This window comes from Scyliorhinus canicula, unplaced genomic scaffold (genome assembly GCF_902713615.1).
Source record: "Scyliorhinus canicula unplaced genomic scaffold, sScyCan1.1, whole genome shotgun sequence".
Lineage (NCBI taxonomy): Eukaryota > Metazoa > Chordata > Chondrichthyes > Carcharhiniformes > Scyliorhinidae > Scyliorhinus > Scyliorhinus canicula.
The window spans coordinates 1,571,280-1,592,663 of NW_024055717.1; the positions used below are offsets into that span (position 1 = coordinate 1,571,280).

The 21,384-nt window shown below is 45.0% G+C and overlaps 1 protein-coding gene across 1 annotated transcript in view; it reads right to left on the reverse strand.

Moving 5' to 3' along the window:
* Nucleotides 1-21,133, reverse strand: part of LOC119960685 — a 42,965-nt gene extending 21,832 nt beyond the window's left edge. Inside the window, exons 1-4 of the mRNA XM_038788305.1 lie at nt 21,011-21,133; nt 9,755-9,790; nt 8,974-9,264; nt 3,211-3,516 (exon numbers count right to left, since the gene is read on the reverse strand). Of these exons, the coding sequence (XP_038644233.1) occupies nt 3,211-3,516; nt 8,974-9,264; nt 9,755-9,790; nt 21,011-21,041 (664 nt within the window). The 5' untranslated portion in view covers nt 21,042-21,133. The remainder of the gene's footprint in view (nt 1-3,210; nt 3,517-8,973; nt 9,265-9,754; nt 9,791-21,010) is intronic.
* Nucleotides 21,134-21,384: the final 251 nt, after the last annotated feature.

Genomic DNA, 21,384 nt, shown 5'->3' on the forward strand with positions numbered 1-21,384 from the left:
CCTCCTTAATCACAGCTGTGATACCATCTCTGAGGAGAAATTCCACTCCTTCCAACCTTCTACCTCCCTCTCTATCCCTCCTGAAACATCTATACCCTTGGATATTCAGTTGCCAGTCCTGCTCTTCACTCAACCAAGTTTCAGTAATACCGATAACATCATATTCCCAGGTACTGATCCAAGCCATATGTTCCTCTGCCTTACTGCTACACTTCTTGCATTAAAACAAATGCACCTCAGACCACCTGTCCCTTTGCGTTCATTATCTCTCCCATGTCTACTCTTCCCCTTAGTCACATTGAGTTTATTATCTTGTACTTTACTGCCGTTAGTTGCTGCTTCTTTACTGACCTCTAACTTCCTAATTTGGTTCCATCCCCCTGACACATTAGTTTAAAACCTCCCCAACAGTGTTAGCAAAAGAACCCCCTAGGACATTTGTTCCAGTCCTGTCCAGGTATAGACTATCCGGTTTGTAATGGTCCCACTGCCCCCAGAACCGGTTCCAATTTCCAAAACATCTGAACCCCTCCCTCCTGCACCATCTCTCAAGCCACGTATTCATTCTGACTATTGTTGAGTTTCTACTCTGACTGTCCCGTGGCACTGGTAGCAATCCTGAGATTACTACCTTTGAGGTCCTACTTTTTAACTCATCTCCTAACTCCCTAAATTCTGATTGTAGGACCTCATCCGTTTTTTACCCATATCGTTGGTGTCTATATGCACCACGACAACTAGCTATTCACTCTCCCCCTTCAGTATGTCCGTCAGCCAATCGGAGACATCCCTGACCCGAGCACCGGGAGGCAACATAGCATTCGGTAGTCTCGTTTTCGACCACAGCAACGCCTGTCTACTCCCCTTACGATTGAATCCCCTATGACTATAGCCCTGCCAGTCTTTTTCCCGCCCTTCTGTGCTGCAGAGCCAGCCACGGTGCAATGAGCCAGGCTACAACTGCCTTCCCCTGGTGAGTCATCTCCCCAAACAGTATCCAAAACAGTATACCTATTTTCGAGGGCGATGACCGCAGGGGACACCTGCACTGACTTCCTGCTCTTTCCCTGCCTTTTGGTCACCCATTCCCTGTCTCCATCACCAATTCTAATCAGCGGTGTGACCAACTCACTGAACGTGCTATCCACGACCTCTTCAGCATCGCTGATGCTCCAAAGTGAGTCTACGCGCAGCTGCAGAGCAGTCTTGCGGTCCAACAGCCGCTGCAGCTGGACACACTTCGCGCACATGAAGAAGTCAGGGGAATTGGCAGCGTCCCTGAACTCCCACATTGAGCAGGAGGAGCATAACACGGGTCTGGGATCTCCTGCCATTTTTAGCCTTTACATTAACTGTAACTTCATCACAGTAACTTCATTGAAGCCTACTCGTGATAATAAGCGATTTTCATTTCATTTCATTTCATTTTTCAACTGACTACAATCTATACTATCAAATAATTAAGAAGTGACAGGAAAAAAAGTCTTTACTTACCAATCACAATACTCACCAACATAGGAAGAGTTAAATTTGTCCCAGCTGCTGCTAATTTGAGCACTTTCCTTGCCAGGCAATCAGGTCACTTATTTGCTGTGATGTCACCCTTCAGGTAAGTTTTTAAAGTTTGAAAGAGGTAAACTTACCTTCCCAACGAACCCTCACCACTGCTCCCGCCGAGAATCTGAAGTCCGCTGCTCCTTATCAACAGTCTTTTTTTTTGGTTAGAGGAGGAGGGCGGTTGGGAGACACTACAAGTGTCTCGGGTTTAGCCGCTGCCCAAATATATCAGTTCACTCACCTTCCCAGAGCGCAATTCGGCCGCTCGCACTCAGCTCCTCCCACGCACTGCAAACTGCAAGGGAAGTTTTTTAAAAATAGGTAAACTTACCGCTCCCGTTCAGCTCTTCCCACGCACTGAAACCGCAAACGGCCCCGTGGTTACAGCTTTCGCTGAAAAAAAGCACACTCCGCGCTCCTAAAATGATGTTTCACCCCTGTCTCTCAGCTCTTTTAGGACAATAGGACATTATTAAACAATATTCCCTTCCGGAAAGACATTATTGAACCATGTTTCCTTCCTTATTGAACATGATTAAACCAAATTCATTCCACGAAGCATATTTTCAACCTATAATGCCTTTCCAAAATAGGGCGTCAATGAACCAACCGGTATTTTCACGGCAATCAGCAAAGCTTTAATGGACATTAATCTGATTTTAACTCGAGATTTTTATTGAACTGGAAGAATACTGCGTACCCATGGTCTCAGCAGACGCGGTCAATGGAAGGTTATCTACTTTTACACACAGATATTTGCGGTTGATTGGTAAAATTCACAAAAATGCTTTTCAGCTCACTCTGTTGTGCAGCGTTCACTGTCGGCATCCAGCCGTTTACTGTGAAAGCGCTGCCTTCGTATAATGATAGAGTGGATCATAGGTGGAGGATGGGAGCTGGAGTAACCTCGATGTTGGCGTTCACAATAAAAAATGCTATAGACGCGGTTCAGCGTCCAACTCATTTAACCATGCGAAATTATGGCAGTCTAGAAATTAGTTAATTTCTATTTTGTTCCATTTGCTGTCGTATTATTATTGCAGAGTGGTAGGCAGGTCAGGGTGTTAGTTGCTGCGAAAAACGCATGGAAACAATAAGTGATTTCACCTAACTCTCACTGGAATCGAGCGTCACGATGGCACACTCGTTAACACTGTTGCCTTAGAGTGTCAGGGACCCTGGGTTCGTTTTCGGCCTCTGGTGACTATCTGCGTGGAGTTTGCACTTTCTCCCCGTGTCTGCGTGGGTTTCCTCCGGGTGCTCCGGTATTCATCCACAATCCAAAGATATGCCGGTTAGGCGAATTCTCCATGGTATAATTGTCATTTAGTGTCGGAAGATGTACCGCTTAGGTCGATTGGCAATGTTGAATTCGCCCATGACCAGAAATGTGTTGGTTAGTTTAGCAGGTATTTGGGAGAGGGCGGGGGAGTGATCTTGGGTGGAGTGCTCTTTCAGTTAGTCGGTGCAAATTCAATGGACCGAATGGCATCCTTCTGCACTGTACGGATACTCTGATGTTAATACATATCACATACCTGTTCAAATTGAGCGGAATATTATGTCAACTTTTTAAATCTTCTTTTAACTCCATGCACACAACGAGTAAAATATTGAGATACAACAATATGCCGTTTGTTTGTTGATCCTTACCTTTGTCAGTAAGCGTCACAAATTTACTGAAAGAGGACATCTTCCAAACTTCCAGCACAACTGTTTGGTAACGGCACATATAATTTCCTAAAGAATCTGGATCCGCGACGTTTATGGCAAAGGTCACATTTTTCTGACCATCTCTCACTTCGAGAGTTTGTACATGTTGTTCCCTTGGAATCCTGCACAACTGAAAATTTCCCCCTTTGGACCGAATGTCACCTTTGCAGGAGATAAGGACAGTGTCACTGTTTAATTTTGCACCGGAATGTCGGCGTTTGCTAATGGTCGGCGGCGAGACTTCGTCTGCAACAGAAGCAGAAGCAAGAAGTTGAGATGCAGAATACAAGAAATAACATTTGAGTACATTCGAAACGATGATGCGTTGAATTTCGGATGTATCCAATCTGATTGCACATTTATTTACATAATGCTCACTGACTGAACGGCCAATGAAGTTATATTTTGGTAGAATGACTGAATTGACTCATAGAATTTAAAGTGCAAAAGGAGGCCAGATTAACAGCAACAAACGCATGGATAAATTGAAAAGGACCACTTCCGTTACGTCACACCCAAAGAAAACAACGAGCAATGGAATCTTGTCAAATTTCAAATCAAAATTCGATTAACGTGGTCGACAGGCGGCACGGTAGCACAGTGGTTAGCATTATTGCTTCACAGCTCCTGGGTCCCAGGTTCCATTACTGCCTTGGGTCACTGTCTGTGCGGAGTCTGCACGTTCTCCCCGTGTCTGAGTGGGTTTTCTCTGGTGCGCCGGTTGACTCCCACAGTCCAAAGATGGGCAGCCAAGTGGATTGGCCACAATAAATTGTTATTCGTGTCCAAAAAGGTTAGGTGGGGTTACTGGGTTACGGGGATATGATGGATGCGTTGGATTAGGTAGGGTGCTCTTTCCAAGGTCCGGTGTGCACTCGATGGGCTGAATGGCTTCCTTCTGCACTGTAGATGCTATTAATTTCTATGTAAAAGCAATCCAACAACTGCAGTACCCACCGGGCACAAATAAATAAATTGCGACACTTCTGTTCTCTGGCATCCCCCGCTGATTCTACCCATCACGCAGCATCTAATATAGTTCAACCATAAAACCAATTTCCAATCCTTTCTGCATCCCAGTCATTGGAACATTTCTACCCGGCTGAGGCATCTGAAATTGGCAATCCAACAGGCACTGGTTTATTCCCGAAGAACGTTCACAATTCTGCTCGTGTTTGGTGATTTTTCGCAAATGTGTGCACCAGCACATAAAATGCTCGGCTTATGTCAATGCTGATCTTTTGAGGTTAATCACCTCATTATAAAAAAAGGAATAAACTGAGGGATATATTAAAATGGGCCACTTCTGGCAGGTGTACTGCCCGAAAGTCACAAAGAGCAACGTAAACCTGTCGAACATCAAATCAAAAGGTGACGAAGAGGAACTATCAACCAATTCAGCCGATGCAGTCCCCACCGGGTCCAGAATGTTGACAATGATTGTTCCCAATAATCGCAAGGCAACGCAATGTGAGGCTTGTGAATCGGTTTATCACTTAAGAGCAGAGAGCGTAGTTAGATTTCACACCCAGAAATCCCAAGATAATTAAGTTGTTTAGCGGGGCAAACTGCAACACTGCTGAAGACTGAAGGATCTGTTCCTATATCCCATAGGGCACAAGGCCACCAGAACGGATAGAAGCGGCGAACGCGTTTCACAGTTAAATATAAGTTACAAATGAATAAAAGCACAGCTTGCCTTCACAAGGAGCAGCAGGTAGAAGTAGCCGTCCTGCAATTACACTCCCAAAAACCGTTCCTGGACAATATTCGATGCTCGCTGAAATCACTCACAACCTCGAGAAGCACACTGTAGCCCTCTTCTAGATGCCCCGGGTGTTACCTCATCCTTTGTTTGTGCCCACCGCGCACCCGAAAATTTGGCAAAGGCACCCGCAGATCAAGGTGTTCACTGAAATAATCGAAAGGAGAGATAACTCAAACGAAATAATTTCATACACACGCTTCCCCGTGGTGGAAACCGCCGAAGAGTCCATTGATATCTCATGATCGTCGTGAACTCAGGTCAGAGTGGATTTCCAACCCAACATTAGTAAGTTTTCTGAACAGTTGATGAGATTCGGATCGTTTTGCATCAAATATCCGCCGCGGACCTGATAATAAACTAAACTGCCATCAACCACTTGTTTTTCCTTTTCCTTATGTCAATTCTTGAATACATTTTTACCATTCACTTTTATATCGTGATCTTGTTTTCTGTCGGTCACCATTTTCGCCCATTTATCTGATCGATGCAGTAATCCTTTGCTGGTCCCCAAGTCGGTCCCAGTTTCTAACCTTCCCCACAAGGGCAGGCACCTGGCAGATGAACGTCAATGACGTGAAATGCGAGGTAATGCATTTTGATCGATGAAACTTGGGGAGACAATATAGGTTCAATAGCACAGCTTTGAGGGGACATAAGGAGCACAGGGACCTTGGGGGTCAAGTGCAAATTCTCAGAAGGTTGCCAGGCAAGTTGAAACAGTTGTTAGGAAGGCTCAGAAGATCCCTGGTTTACAAAGTGAGTCATAGAGAATAAAGGCCAGGAGGCGATGCTGCACCTCTACAAACCATTGATCAGACCACATTTGGAGCACATTACATTATTTCAAGGAAGGATGTTACGCCCTGGAGAGAGTGCAGGTGAGGATTCCTAGAATGACAGTAGAAATGCGGAATTTTAGACACAAGGAAAGATTGGAGAAATTGGGTTTGTTCTCCTTGGAGCGGGGAAGATTAAGAGGTTACCTAACTGATGTGCTCAATTTGCTGAACATTTTTTCAGGGTAAAGAAGGATATTCTGTTTCCAGTAGATGGTATCTAAGCGACGTGGTCATAAATTTAAGATGGTCATCAAGAGAGCTCGGAGTGAGATGAGCAGACACGTTTTTACTCAGAGAATTGTTGAGATTTGGAATGCGCTGCGTGGGAGAGTGGTGGATGTGGATTCCATAGGAGGTTTCAAAAGAGAGCTGGATACAGAATTGAAAAGGATTAATTCAGTGTGCTGCGGAGATAGGGATGGAGAATGGGACAAGTCGGGTTGCTCCAATGGGAGCCGGTGCAGACACGATGCGGCCAATCGCCTCCTTCTGTGCTGCAAATAACAAAACACACGAATTCACGCTCACTTCTGCAGTCTATTTTTCATTGTCATGTTCATCTTTGCTTCCTTAGTTAACCACGGAGGGTGCCCACTTTTCGCATCTTCGTTGCTCATTGGAATACATCTTACTGACAGGTAATAAGTTCCCTGTAAACGTCAGCCACTACACCTGGATTCTCCTAACTTTTGTGATCGACATGTTGTCAAAGACCAAAAACAATAGAATGGAAGCTGCCTGCTGGTAAGCACCCCATTGTGTACCACTGGGACTGGAGTTCAGAAACAATAAGGCCAAATCGCCACAGTCCTGATGACCATCGGGTGTTTTATTCTTTGAGTGTGAGCGTTGAATGGTGGTGATTTCACATGAAGAACACCACAGCTCAGGCAAGTTTGAGAAGGCAAGGCCTTCATAGATAACCTATTGGTAATATTTTGGAAATCTCTTGGGACTTCAAAAGTTACCGTTTGAAACCTCTTGGAAAGAATATGCTCGATGACAAAATGTGTGTTCTGGTGGAGGTAGTTGGAACACAATGTTACCATTGTGACAAATCCATGTGCCAAAAATAATACTTGTGGCAGAATCAATGAAGGTATTTATTAAAGGAACAACTTCAACATCCCACTCTACCTCATGCAAATATACTGAGGCAGAATTAGCGCTAGCGACCGGAACATGGAAATCAATCATATAGATATTGAGAACATTTTAGAATTTACGAAAGTAGCATTTTGGTTTGCTGGAATCACGGACCCAAAGTTGTGCCATGTCTTTCACAAGTTGTGGCCGAGACAAATACCTTTGGGTTGGCGTTGTGATCTGTTGTGTTGCAATAGTGGCATCATTTTGGATCACCGACACCTGAATTATTCTATTCCCTCATCTCGTTCTGCTTTGAACTGACTCTTGAACGGGAAAACAGGACAAGGCTTTCAGAAGAATTGTTATATGATATAATGATAAAGGACTGTTAGACAATTGGGATGGCCACGGTGGCACACTGGTTGGCACAGTAGGCCAGCTCTGCCTCACAGCTCATGGGATCCGCGTTCAATTCCAGCCTTTGGGTCACTGACTGTGTGGAGTTTGCACTTTTTTCCGTGACTGCGTCGGTTTCATTCTGATGCTCCGAATTCCCTCGCTCATCTACCCGAACAGTCAATAAGGAAATCAAATAGGACAAAATAGAACCATGTACACATTGGGCTGGATTCTGCGCCAGCAAGACGCTTCGTTTTGCCTGCACCCCGAGGGTTTACTGGCAGCGTGGTGCTGTCCTTCAATGGGAAACCACATTCACCAGCCGACGTAACGAATTACCCGACGCAGACTGACCTCTCCCAACCGCTGCCAAGAGCTTGGAAGAAGATTTTGAGATCATTACTTTTCTATCCACTACAGTACTTTTAAAGTTCGTTTTGTTCATAACCGTGCACGGTTGCCTTATGGATAGCTCCAGGTCCCAGGTTCGATTCCGGCTTGGGTCACTGTCTGTGTGGAGTCTGCACATCCTCCCCGTGTGTGCGTGGGTTTCCTCCCACAGTCCAAAGATATGCAGGTTAGGTGGATTGGCCATGATAAATTGTCCTTAGTGTCCAAAATTGCCCTTAGTGTTGGGTGGGGTTACTGGGTTATGGGGATAAGTTGGAGGTGCTGACCTTGGGTAGGGTGCTCTTTCCAAGAGCCGGAGCAGACTCGATGGGCCAATGGCCTCCTTCTTGACTGTAAATTCTATAATTGTATGATATAATTCACCACAGCACTCATTATAGTTTGAGTTAAGTTTTCCATAGAGGAAAATATAGAACACCTTACCAGCAGAGACATAACTGTTATAAATGTTATACATTTGGCAACGATCTAAAAACGCGTTGTCTGTGTTTTTATGGTCTCAGAGAATCATAGATTTTACAGTGCAGAAGGAGACCATTCGGTCTATAGTGTCTGCACCGGATCTTGTAAGGAGCACCATACTTAAGCCCACAACTCAACCTGATCCCGGAATCCACTCCATATAACATTTGTGGACACTGAGGGCAATTTACCATGGCCTAACTTGCACATCTTTCAACTTTGGGAGGAAACTAGAGCACCCGGAGGAAATTCACCTTCCATGTAATCCATAGGAACCGATTCTGAATTCAATAGAACTCATTTCTTCAAAGACTCCGCTGCGAGTTTCGTTGACAGCAGGAGGAGTGCAACTGAGCATTTAGCCGACAGTACTGAAAGGGACAGATCCTGGCAATCTGTTGACATCATTTGTATACCTGCTTACAATTCAATGCAGAACAATTAGACAAACACGAGTATTGTTCATCGGAGAAATAATACTGGTTATTCAATTTTTAAAAGGGCATTTGATGGGGAATCTTAACGTGTCATTCCTTGTTTGCCAACAATACCCCTCTGCCAATGTTAGCCTGAGGAAATTCAACAAGAACATTTGAAGAGGTTTGTTTGGCGGACCAATATCCAGAAGACTACGTGAATCCCATTGATATTCGCTTTGGTGGAAACTAATCTGATATGTTTGAGCGAACTGCAGTTTATGAAATTACACAGGTGGACTCAGGTTTGCTATCATACCTCCAATTTGTATCTGGATGGGATCGCTCACATCTGGATTCGTCCATGCTCCATTCTCCTCTGCCTGACATCGGCAAGTATAATTTCCTCCCTTGACCACAGCGAAGGAATGATCACGAGATGCCTTGCATTTTCCTTTCTTCAAGTCCTTATAACCAGCCTCAGCCCCATTGTGATAATATTCGATCCGTGTAACAGGACAGTAGCACCGACACCTCAAAGTTATTTTCTCTCCGGTAATAAACTTCCCAAAGGGTGGATCCACAGTCAAGACTGGTTTCTGTAAACCACCTGGAATAGAAATAACATTTAAAACAATTGATGTGGAGAAGCTAATGTACGCAGACCGCATTACCGACTTTTGCAATCAAATTAGCGATATGCGATCCCTTAATTAAATTACATTAAGTTCGGTGTTTAATGTTCCAATAAATTTAGTTCGCCGAAATAAACGTGCATTTTAAAATAAATTCTATCCACGTGCGGAATGGTTCTTTGAAGATTCAGACATCAGATTGTGCCAGTGTAACTGCTGTAATGTTAAACATCACAGCCCCCACACGGTTACTGGTGGGTATTGTGCTGAATACAATAGAGAGACTTTTGAGAAGCCGTGATTTTCGTTCCAAAAAACAAAAGTGATTGATTGGCAAAAGTAGAAAAATAAGAGAACGTGAGGACCATTGAACCGGAGGTGCTGAGTAAAGTCCGCATTAGTCATTTTGTGTAAATCAGATCCACATCATTGAAATTCAGTTCGTCTTATGCTCGTGTTACTCACCTGCTTCGACATCCCGGACCAGCTCACCGACTTCAACTGTGAAACACAGAGTTACAATATTACGGGGAAAATTATGAAATTGAATAAAACGTTCCTGTACATTTTCCAGTTCGAACAAGTCTCTGATCCCGAGAAATAAAATATAGAGTTATCAACAGATAGGCAATATAGACGTCATGGATGGATGTAAAATATAGAGTTATGGATAGATACAATATGAAGTCTTGGATTGAGAGACAATATAAAATTCTCGCTTGATAGGTACGGAGAGGGAGGAACAGACGTGCTTGGAGTGAGGCGGCCTGTGGAAGAGGGTCTAGGCTACTGGAATAAGGTGGAGTGGGGTGTGGAGTGGAGAGAGGCAAAAGGTGCTGTAGTGAGATGGGAAGGGCTATGTGTAGGAGGCAGGGATCTTGGAGTGAGTTGGGCAAACGTGCTGGGGAAGCAGAACGTATATGGGTGAGGTGGGGAAGGCATAGGTAGTTGCAATGAGCTAGGGTGTGATGACGAAGCGAAGTGTGAATGGGTGGGGGATGTGAGGGGGCGGAAAATGTTGTTGAATTAAGGTAGAGTGAGGACGAGGGCGTTGGAGTAACGTAGTGTGAGTAAGAGGGCGTTTGAGCAAGGTGTGTGTGCTGAGGGGAGACATAGGGTGTTGGAGTGAGTTGAGGTATGGGGAGGCAGAGGGTGTTAGGAGAGGCAGGGTGTAGTGTGCGAAGGCACGGTGTATTGTGGCGAAGAGAGTGATGGAGGCAGACGGTGTTGGGCTGAGGCGGGTGGAATATAGAGGGACATGGCATTCTGGCAAGGGAAATGCCATTCAGAAATAACGTGATAAAAGTGAAGTTTTTGGCTCGAGAACGGGTGGAATAATGGTTTGAAAGTTGTAGCCCTCGTGATCCACAGATTTTGAAGTTAAGCAGGAAAAGTTGGATCAGACAGAACGCTAGTAAAACGGTTTGCGAGGACACATAGTGTCCGGTGGCAACTGTTGTTTTTCTCTCTCCTTCACTCACAGCAGTGGGGGTCAGGGACTAATGCGAGGGTTTGGTTGAAGTTCTAACTGAGTGAGATGGGGAAAGTGCGCAATGACCCCCAACCCACGTCCCACCCCTCTCTCCTGCTATCGTACGAGTTACTGCAACATCTGGCAAGCCTTGACTGGCCGTTATCCTTCATCCATTTATCGTTCATATCGACGGAGCCTCTAGTGTGATCCCCAAGGTAAAACATTCTCCTTCTTTTGCTTAACGCAATTGTAGACAGTAGCACAGCACTCAATATTAAGGAATTCCTCTGTTGAACAGTTCATTGACCACTTGAATTTTCCATAGACTAGTACATGTTCGGAGTGGTCGTCAGGTGAAACACAATAAAACACAAATAATGGAACGCCAATTTTATGCATGAATATATTGCACAGCAAGTTTCTACATGGAAGTATCTTACACTCCGTTCATATCTTTCTCTTAAAAATATTTACTTATCCCATCCCCGATGAGAACGGCCAATCAGCGCTCATTTCACCGTGGAACAGCTATTGTGACTTTTTTCTGCTTTCTCATGAACGAACAACAGCTCCATCTCTGATTAAGAGCAAAGCAAGAAGATTTCGGATAGTAACACGTTTAGGGTAAAAACCCCGCACAGTGCTGCGTACACAGGTTCGATTCCAAACATGGACTGTCTGAATCACGTTTGCACGTTCTCCCCCTGTCTGCGTGGGTTTTATCCGGATGCAACGGGTTCCACCCACTGTAGGGTTGCTGGACTGGGCATGCTAAAACTGTCCCTTCGTGTCCATAGATTTGCAGGTTAGGTGAGGTGCCCATGCTAAACTCTTCCTTCGTGTCCAAAAATGTTCAGATTGGCAATGCTCAATTACCCGTTGGTGTTTAAAATGTTAGATGGCGTTACGGATAAAGGGCGTTGGCCTAGGGAGGGTGTTATGTCAGAGGGTCGTGCAGACATGATGAGCCGAATGGCTTCCTTCTGCATTGCAGGAACCCTGTGATTACTATGAAATTCCCAGTCAGTTCAGTATTTCGGAATTGACACGAGAATTGAAAATTCACTCAGCAGTTGAAGCCACATCTGTAGATCGACGAATAGTCCTAATTATTTCAGCCAGTTGTTTCATCCATAAATGGAATGCATGAGAGGAAAGCTGATATCAACTATTTTTTACCGGCAATTAAAAATTGCAGCACCCTGTCTTTTCTCTGACAATTTTAGAACCCATTTCGTCCTATTTCTAATCCCTGGAGTTGACTTGACCCTCTTCCAACAGATGATTTTGCCAGACAGAACATGCGGGTTTCTCGTATATGTTCCTGGTGCCCCGGAATGTGGCATTTGACCCTTCAATGCTGCACCGATCATGGTGCCTATCTAAACATAACACTGCTGCACTTCCAGGGTACTTTGCCATATATTCCCATCCTTTTCGTGTACTTTACAAGGTTCGTCTTAAACGTTCACTATCGTAACTGCTCCCACCACCTCCCCGGGCAGCGCGTTCCAGACACTCACCACACTGTTAAAATAAAAGCTGATCGCACATCTACTCCAAACGTTCCTATTCACACCTTAAACGTCCGCTCCTGAGTAACTGACCTTTACACCCTCGGAAAACGCATCTGACTATCCACTCTGTCCATGCCACTGACAATTTTGTAGACCCCTATCAGGTTGCCCCTCAATCTCTGTCGTTGCAGCGAAAACAATCCCAGTTGACTCAACCTTTCCTCAAAGCTGACACCCTCCAGAACATACAACATCCTGTTCTATCTCCTCCGTATCCTCTCCCGGCGATAAGGATAGGAAGGGGTGTTGGATAACAACAATACCACAAAACGAGCGATGAAACAGCAGAAAGGATAAGGATTGCTACCTATATCACAGATATCAGACATCAAAACATGTCAAGATACTATGAGTGCCTGTGTTGTGATTTTATTGTTTAATTAAGCATAATTATCGGTTAATTATGCTCATTTAATATGCATGATGTACCGTTAATCGATAGTCACGATAAGACATAGATAACCAGTAATTAAGTACCTGTCCCTGTTAATTTCTTGGAACAGAATGTGAAAATGGCTCAATGGCTGGTGTGGGAGGAATGGGTTTGAATTCACGGGGCACAGTACTGGAGAATACTGTTCTGTTGGGACGGTCTTCATCTGAATCATGCTGGGACCAGAGTCCTGGCGAATGATATAACTAGGGCTGTAGATAGGGTTTAAACTTAATAGTCAGGTCGGGGGTTCAATTGTATGGAGAATTGGAAAAGCAAAGTTAAATGAGAGGGTAGAAGGGCAGATTAATTATGAGAACTTTCAACGAGCTAAATGAACAGAGACTCAGGAGAGTTGAGTTAAGTTTCTAGTCACGTAATCGACCAGAGAGTATAGAAGGTGGCAGGAATCTAACCTCAGGCAGAGCAAAAACAGATGACAAGTGTGACAAGGGAGGTGGTCATTGCAGGTTTTCGGCTGTTATGCCTAAATATGTGCAATATATGGAACAAGGTAAATGAGATTGTTGCGCGCAATGAAATTGGCCGGTTTGATGGTGTGGGCATCACAGAGAAATGGCAGCTGGGGGATCAGGGCTGGATCTAAAAGATGTCTATCCTATCGAAAGGACAGGTAGATGGACAAAGGGAACGGGGTTGAATTATTCGTCAGGAATGAAGATAAATCGAGAGCAAGAAGTGACATAGGATAATAATGCATATAAACTCTGCGGGTAGAGTTGAGGAAGTGCAAAGGTAAAAAGGTCCAGATTGGAGTTATGTACAGTCCCATTAGCAGTGGTCAGAATGTGGGACGGGAAGTAAATCAGGAGATACAAAAGGCGATATTACATGAATCACGGTGTACTTCAATATGCAGGTGCATTGGTAAAATCATGTTGGTAATGGGTCCAAAGAAATTAAATTTGTGGAATGTCTAGAAAATGTAGTTTTGGAGCAGCTTGTGACAGAGCCGACTAGGGGACAGGGAATTCTGGATTTGGTGATGTGTAATGGTGCAGACTTGATTAGGGATCTTAAGGTGAAGGTACCCTGAGGGAGCAGTGACCACATATGAAAGAATTTTCCCTGGAGTTTGCGAGGGAGAAGCTCCAATCAGATGTAACGGCATTCAAATTAAATAAGGGTAACGACAAATACATGGCCAGAGTTCACGCCCAACAGAAAGTCATCCGAAGGCGAAGCAAACCTGCTAAGTGGAGGGAGAGGCATCCGCCTCTGACGTGGGAAGTTAAGGACTTAATAAAAGCAAAAGGAAAAATATAGAAAGTGGCAAAGATTAGAGAGAAACCATAGGATCGGTCAGCCTTTAAAAGCGAGCAGAGGACATCTAAAAAAAAATAAGGGGAGAGAAGGTGAAATAGATGTGCAAGCTCGCTAGTAATATAAACACAATAGCTGTTTTTCAATATAGAACATAGAACTGTACGGCACAGTACAGGGACTTCGGCCCACGATGATTTGCCGAACTATTCTGAAACTGAGATAAAATCAACCTACTCCCAGTCATTCTGGTGCACTCCAGATGCCTATCCAATAACCGCTAGAAAGTTCCTAAAGTGTCCGACTACACTACCATAGCTGGGAGTGCGTTCCACGATCCACCCACACTCTGAATAAGAACCTATCTCCGACATCCCTACTATATCGTCCACCATGCATCTTTTAGTTATGCCCCCTTGGAGCAGCTACGTCCACCCGAGGAAAAATCGCTGAACGTCCACTCTATCTGTCCCTCTCATCATCTTATACACCTCAATAAAGTCACCCCTCATCCTCCTTCGCTCCAATGAGAAAAGCCCTAGATTCGTTAACCTTTCCTCAAAAGGCCTACTCTCCAACCAAGGCATTATCCTGGTAAATCTCCTTTGCCCCCATTCCAATGCTTCCACGTCCTTCCTATAATGAGGTGAACAGAACTGCACACAATACTCCATATGTAGTCCCACCAATGTCTTGTGCAATTGCAGGATAACATCAGGGCGATCAAACTCAATCCTCCTGTTAATAAATGCTAACACACTATAGGCTTTCTATTCACTTGGGTGGCCACTTTCAGAGATCTAAGGACATGAACTACGTGATCTCTGCTCCTCCACATTGTTCATAACCCTGTCGTTAACCCTATAATCCGCATTCAGACTTGTCCGACCAAATCAAATCACCTCACACTTATCTGAGTTAAACTCCATCTGCCAATTTTCAGCCCAGCTCTGCATCCTATCTATGTCCTTTTGCAGCCTACAAAAGCCCTCCACATTATCCACTACTCCACCAACCTTGGTGTCATCAGCAAATTTACTAACCTAACTTTCAACTTCATCATCCAAGTCATTGATAAACATCACAAATAGCAGAGGACCCAGCACTGATCCTTGTAGGACTGCTGGTGACTGGGCTCCAGGACGAAATTTTACCGTCGACCACCACCCGCTGTCTTCTACCTGATAGTCAATTACTGATCCAATCTGCCAAATTTCCCTCTATGCCATGCCTCCATACTTTCTACATGAACGGACCATGGGGCACCTGATCAAACGCGTTAGTAAAATCAATGTATCGACATTAACTGCTCTATCTGCATCTATGCACTTAGATACCTCCTCAAAGAATGCAAACAAATTTGTGAGGGAAGACATGCCACCCACAAATCCATGCTGACTATCCTGGATTAAGCTGTATCATTCCAATTGATCATGAATCCTATCCCTCCGGACCCTTTCCAATAATTTACCTATGACCGACGTGCGACTAACCGGCCTATAATTACCAGGGTTATACCTATGCCCTTTCGTGAACAAGGAGACAACATTCGTCTCTCTCCAGTCTTCTGGCACTATTCCTGCAGAGAGTGGGGACATAATGATCAAGACCAAAGGCTCTGAAATCTCATCCCTCGCCTCCCAAAGAGTCCTAAGATATATCGCATCAGGCCCAGGGGGCTTATCTAGCCTCAGGCTTCTCAAAAATTCTAACACATTTTCTTTCCAAATATCTAACTGCTCCAGCCTACCAGCCGTATCGCCCTATCCACCTCAACAACATAGCCACTCTACGTTGTGAACACTGAAGAAAAGTATTCACTTACGGGCTCGCCGATATCTTCAGACTCCATGCACACGGCCCTAACTTCGCCTTGTTCATTCTTTTATTCCTCACATAAGTGTAAAAAGCCTTGGTGTTTTCCTTGATCCCATCCGCCAAGGACTTCTCATGCCCCCTCCTCGCTCTCCAAAGCCCTTTCTTGAGCTGATTCCTAGCCAACATGTTTCCCTCAAGTGACGTAAGTGGACCTATTTTTTTCATCCTTACATACGTCCCCATATTCCTCTTGACAATACATTCAACCTCTTTTGTGAAGCATGGCCTCACTGTACGATTTCCTCCCTGCCTGACAGTGACAGACACATGATGGTCACGCAGTATTTCCTCCAGACAGGTGGAATATAACATGAATAAGAGCCAGGCAATGACCATATCCTACAATACAGGACGAAACACCTGCCCCGAGTGACTGTACCGGTTCAGGAACTCAACACAGCGCCACTTCTGAAAGGCAACGAGGCATCGGTGGGTGCAGTTCGCCATTGGTAAGGAAAATGCTATTTTGTCCTTTAATTTTCGAGGATTTGAGGACAGGAATGAAGATGCCTTGCTGCAATGGGATACAGACGTGTTGAGTCTGCATCCGGAGTGTTGTGCAGTCTTTGTCTCCGTCCCGAAGGACCTTCAGATGTGCCTAATAGCCTTTACCAACTTCACTCCGGGAATGTCGGAACTTTCCAATGAAAATGGCATGAAATGAACCGAAAATGAAATGAAAATCGCTTATTGTCACGAATAGGCTTCAATTAAGTTACTGTGAAAAGCCCTTATCGCCACATTCCGACGTCTGCCCGGGGAAGCTGGTACGCGAATCGAACCGTGCTGCCTGCTGCCCTGCTTCTTAAAAGTCAGCGATTTAGCCTAGTGAGCTAAACCATCCCCAAAAACAATGGGCGTTGTTTTCCTTCAGAGGTACAAACTCTGCGTCGGGGAATTGAACCCATGTCCCCCGTGTGATAGGCGGGGTTACAAACCACTATACTAAGGAGGAACAAAGGAGAGATTGAGTAAACTTAACCTGTTATCTATAGTGTTTCAAAGTAAAGAGGTGATTGGGAATTAGAAAACTATTACAGGGCAGGACAGATTTTATAATCCCTTCCCCGAATCCCACATCCTGCCCTGGCTTTTGAATCTATTATCAAGAATCGCAGACTCAGAATAAGGAACAGTCTGAAGTTATGATGAGGGATGGTGGGGGATTTGTTCACTGCGTGGGTTGTTAATTTCCTGAAATTCAACCTGGAAGGCGGTATAAATTCAGGAACCATGTTCAATTTTGGCGCTTCCTAATCAAACCCCCAACAGTAAAGACAAACTGATTACATGAACAGCAAAAAGCAGTAGCCCCGAATACGAGCCAAGTGGAACACTCACGGAAACCATTTCCCATTCGTACAAATAAAATCATCTAACCAATCCCTTTGCTTCCTGATTGATAGGCGATATGAGCTATTTTTTCATATCTTCTATCTCCCTGTGTAACTATTTGGATAAAAAGTCAGGTTGCAGCCGGGGCAGCACGGTAGCATGGTGGTTAGCATAAATGCTTCACAGCTCTAGGGTCCCAGGTTCGGTTCCCAGCTGGGTCACTGTCTGTGCGGAGTTTGCACGTCCTCCCCGTGTGTGCGTGGGTTTCCTCCGGGTGTTCCGGTTTCCTCCCACCGTCCAAAGATGTGCGGGTTAGGTGGATTGCCCGTAGTATCCAAAAAGTTAAGTTTAGGGGGGGGGGGGGGGGTGGTTGTTGGGTGACGGGTATGGGGTGGATACGTGGGTTTGAGAAGGGTGATCATTGTTCGGCCCAAACTGGAAGGGCCTGTTCTATGTTGTAACTTTTATTGCCCTTTGACCTCTTCAGTTGCAGAACAAACGACTTCCCCAGAGAAACAGTAATTGGAGGTGTCGAACATGTTGGACAGCAATCCGCTTGGTAATGATGGGAAACAAAATAGAGAAGTAGATGATATAGAGACACTTTGCAGTTCAGGAAGCAGCTGTAGCCTACAAAATTACTGTATTTCTCGGTGAATTTCATCATATCCGGAGAATGGACGATATAAACAACTCCTAATATAGAATCGTAGAATCCCTGCAGTGCAGAAGGAGGTCCTTCAGTCCACCTAGACTGCACCGAACTTTACAAATACCCTCCCAGGCCCAGTCTATCTCCCTCTGCCTGTAACACCCATAATCCTTCCCATCCTGCAAACTAAGGGACAAGTTGGTATGGCCATTCCACCAAACTTTCCGACTGTTGTAGGAAAAACGAGCACCCGGAGGAAACCCACGCAGACACTTGTGCCACCATGCCACAAAATATATATGAGTTCGGGAAATGAATGATCTATTTCTTAATTGTCTCCCTTACCCTCCCTGACCATTACCACCGTCCTTGCTCCGTCCTCCCCTCTTAGCCCCCTCCCACCTTCCTGTTCTCTTCCAAAATACATTTTCGTTCATTCGAAGCAACTGAGTAATTTATAACTCCTGGTGTCAAATTAGACATTCCTGTATTCGTACAATTCCCAATCGGTCCCATCCCCTCAAATCGCCAGCTACGGATGTAGATAGACACCGTACACCAACATGCTGTGCCAAAGCCCCTTTATCAGCCCCTCTTGCTTTACAGTGTTCATTTCCTTTTGGTAATCAATACTGTCACGTGTGCTATCCTCACACTTTAGTTTATCTTCACACTGTTTTTATTAATCGTCTATCACGCCTGACCTCATCAGAGCTGAAGATAATCCATCGTTTCCAGACGTCAATTCTAACTCCGTCTCCAAACATTCTACATAGAACATAGAACAGTACAGCACAGAACAGGCCCTTCGGCCCTCAATGTTGTGCCGAGCCATGATCACCCCACTTAAACCCACGTAACCCCGTAACCCAACAATCCCCCCATTAACCTTACACTACGGGCAATTTAGCATGGCCAATCCACCTAACCCGCACATCTTTGGACTGTGGGAGGAAACCGGAGCACCCGGAGGAAACCCACGCACACACGGGGAGGACGTGCAGACTCCACACAGACAGTGATCCAGCCGGGAATCGAACCTGGGACCCTGGAGCTGTGAAGCATTGATGCTAACCACCATGCTACCGTGAGGCCCCAATTCTGTTACCATTATTTCAAGTTTGCAATGAATTCGGCACAATCATTGAATCCCGACAGTGCAGAAGGCCATTCGTTCCATGTACATTTCAACCTCTGGAATTCAACCTCCTCAGTCCCAATCCCTCATTCCTGCCCCATTTGGGGCCTCACGGTAGCATGGTGGTTAACATCAATGCTTCACAGCTCCAGGGTCCCAGGTTCGATTCCTGGCTGGGTCACTGTCTGTGTGGAGTCTGCACGACCTCCCCGTGTGTGCGTGGGTTTCCTCCGGGTGCTCCGGTTTCCTCCCACAGTCCAAAAGATGTGCGGGTTAGGTGGATTGGCCATGCTAAATTGCCCGTAGTGTAAGGTTAATGGGGGGATTGTTGGGTTACGGGTATACGGGTTACGTGGGTTTAAGTAGGGTGGTCATTGCTCGGCACAACATCGAGGGCCGAAGGGCCTGTTCTGTGCTGTACTGTTCTATGTTCTATAACCTCAACTAATGTTTGAACAATAAGGGACAATATAGCAGGACCAATTCAACCGGCCTGCATATTTTTCGACTGTACATGTATTCCTAAGATATTTGTTTCTATTTTCATTTCAGTGGTGGCATGTGGCACAGTGGTTAGCACGGCTGCCTCACACTGTCAGGTACCCAGATGCAATGTTTGCCTCGGGCTGTCTGTGCGAAGTCTGCACGTTTGTCCCGTGCCTACGTGGGTTTGCTCCGGGTGCTCCGGTTTCCTCCCACAGTCTAAAGATTTGCAGGTTAGGTGCCATGGACAAGCTAAAGTGTCCCTTATTAACGACAAATGTGCAGGTTAGGTGGATTGGCCATGGTAGAATTACCCTTTGTGCTCAGGGAAATGCAGGTTAGATAACAGGGAGAGTACACGTGGATGGGCCTGGGTAAGGCGTTGTGTAGAGTGTTGGTGCAGATAGATGTGATAAATGGCTCCTTCTGCACTGTTAGATTGTTACTGTTCTATTCCATGGATCTGCATTCCCAATATAATCCATTCAGCCCGTCTGTGTTAAAGTATGTTGAGGTTTCAGACGGGGGGGGGGGACATCGTCCACCTGCTTTTCACTTCCAGATATCCAAACACAATTACTCACATTCCTGACGGTACACATCACCAAAAACATGTCCTGATCCACCCACGTCGACGGTACCACCATGAAAGCACAACAGCGCCTATATTTCCTCAGGAAACTAAGGACATTTGGCATGTCCACATTATCTCTTACCAACCTTTACAGATGCACCATTGAAAGTATCCTATCTAGCTGCATCACAGCATGACAGTAGCTTGGCGCAGGACCGCAAGAAACTTCAGAGAGTCTTGAACACAGCCTAGTCCATCACACGAACCTGCGTCCCATCCATTGACTCCCTCCACACCTCCCGCTACTGGGGAAAGCGGGCAGCCTAATCAAAGACCCCTCCCACACGACTAACTCACTTTCCAACTTCTTCCATTGGGCAGGAGATACAGAAGTCAGAGAACACGCACGAACAGGCTCAAAAACAGCTTCTTCCCCGCTGTTACCAGTCTCCTAAACGGCCCACTTATGGACTGACCTCATTAACACTACACCCTGTATGCTTCATCCGATGCCGTTGTAATATAATTCCCTTGTGTACCTTGGGTTGTCCTAATATGTATTTTCTTCTATTTCCATTTATTTCCATGTACTTAATGATCTATTGAGCTGCTCGCAGAAATATACTTTTCACTGTCCTTCGGTACACGTGACAATAAACAAAATCCAAATCCAATCTAATCAAATCATTCCATTTCGGCATTTTGTTTTTTTGCAAATTCTTTCGATTTCAAAAATGCAAGTCATATACTTTCGAGTCTCTCTCTGTAAAGTGTTCATGTTGCTGGCTGCACGCTGCACATCCATTTCCCCAATTTCAGCACTTTGTTATTTACCTGTTGAACCTCTTCCTCAATGCAGCTAATCCATAAATAAGCTAGGAAGCCATACTCACGGATCCAAAGCAGAACTGACACAGGAAACATTTTGCTTTTCCCAAGGAGATTCGTATCAATGTTTAGAAAGGCTAAAATAGATGTTCACCTTCTTTGTCTTTGTGACTGGATTGGAGATAAAGGAAGTGCACCGTTTGTTGGTTCAGGAACACATCTTACAAAACAGGATGTTACTAACTGCAGAACGATGTAAACATGAGTTAAGCTGGCAGGAAAGGGCTGAAGAACCCGAATTTTCAGCAGCCAATTGTTACGAAATATGTGTTCCTCATGATACATTTTACAGTTTATAGCAGTGCATAAAAATGACACCGAGGGGTCAGATAATCAGTGTCTTTGAGCATTGCTATGGTATTGTCATTCAACAATTGTC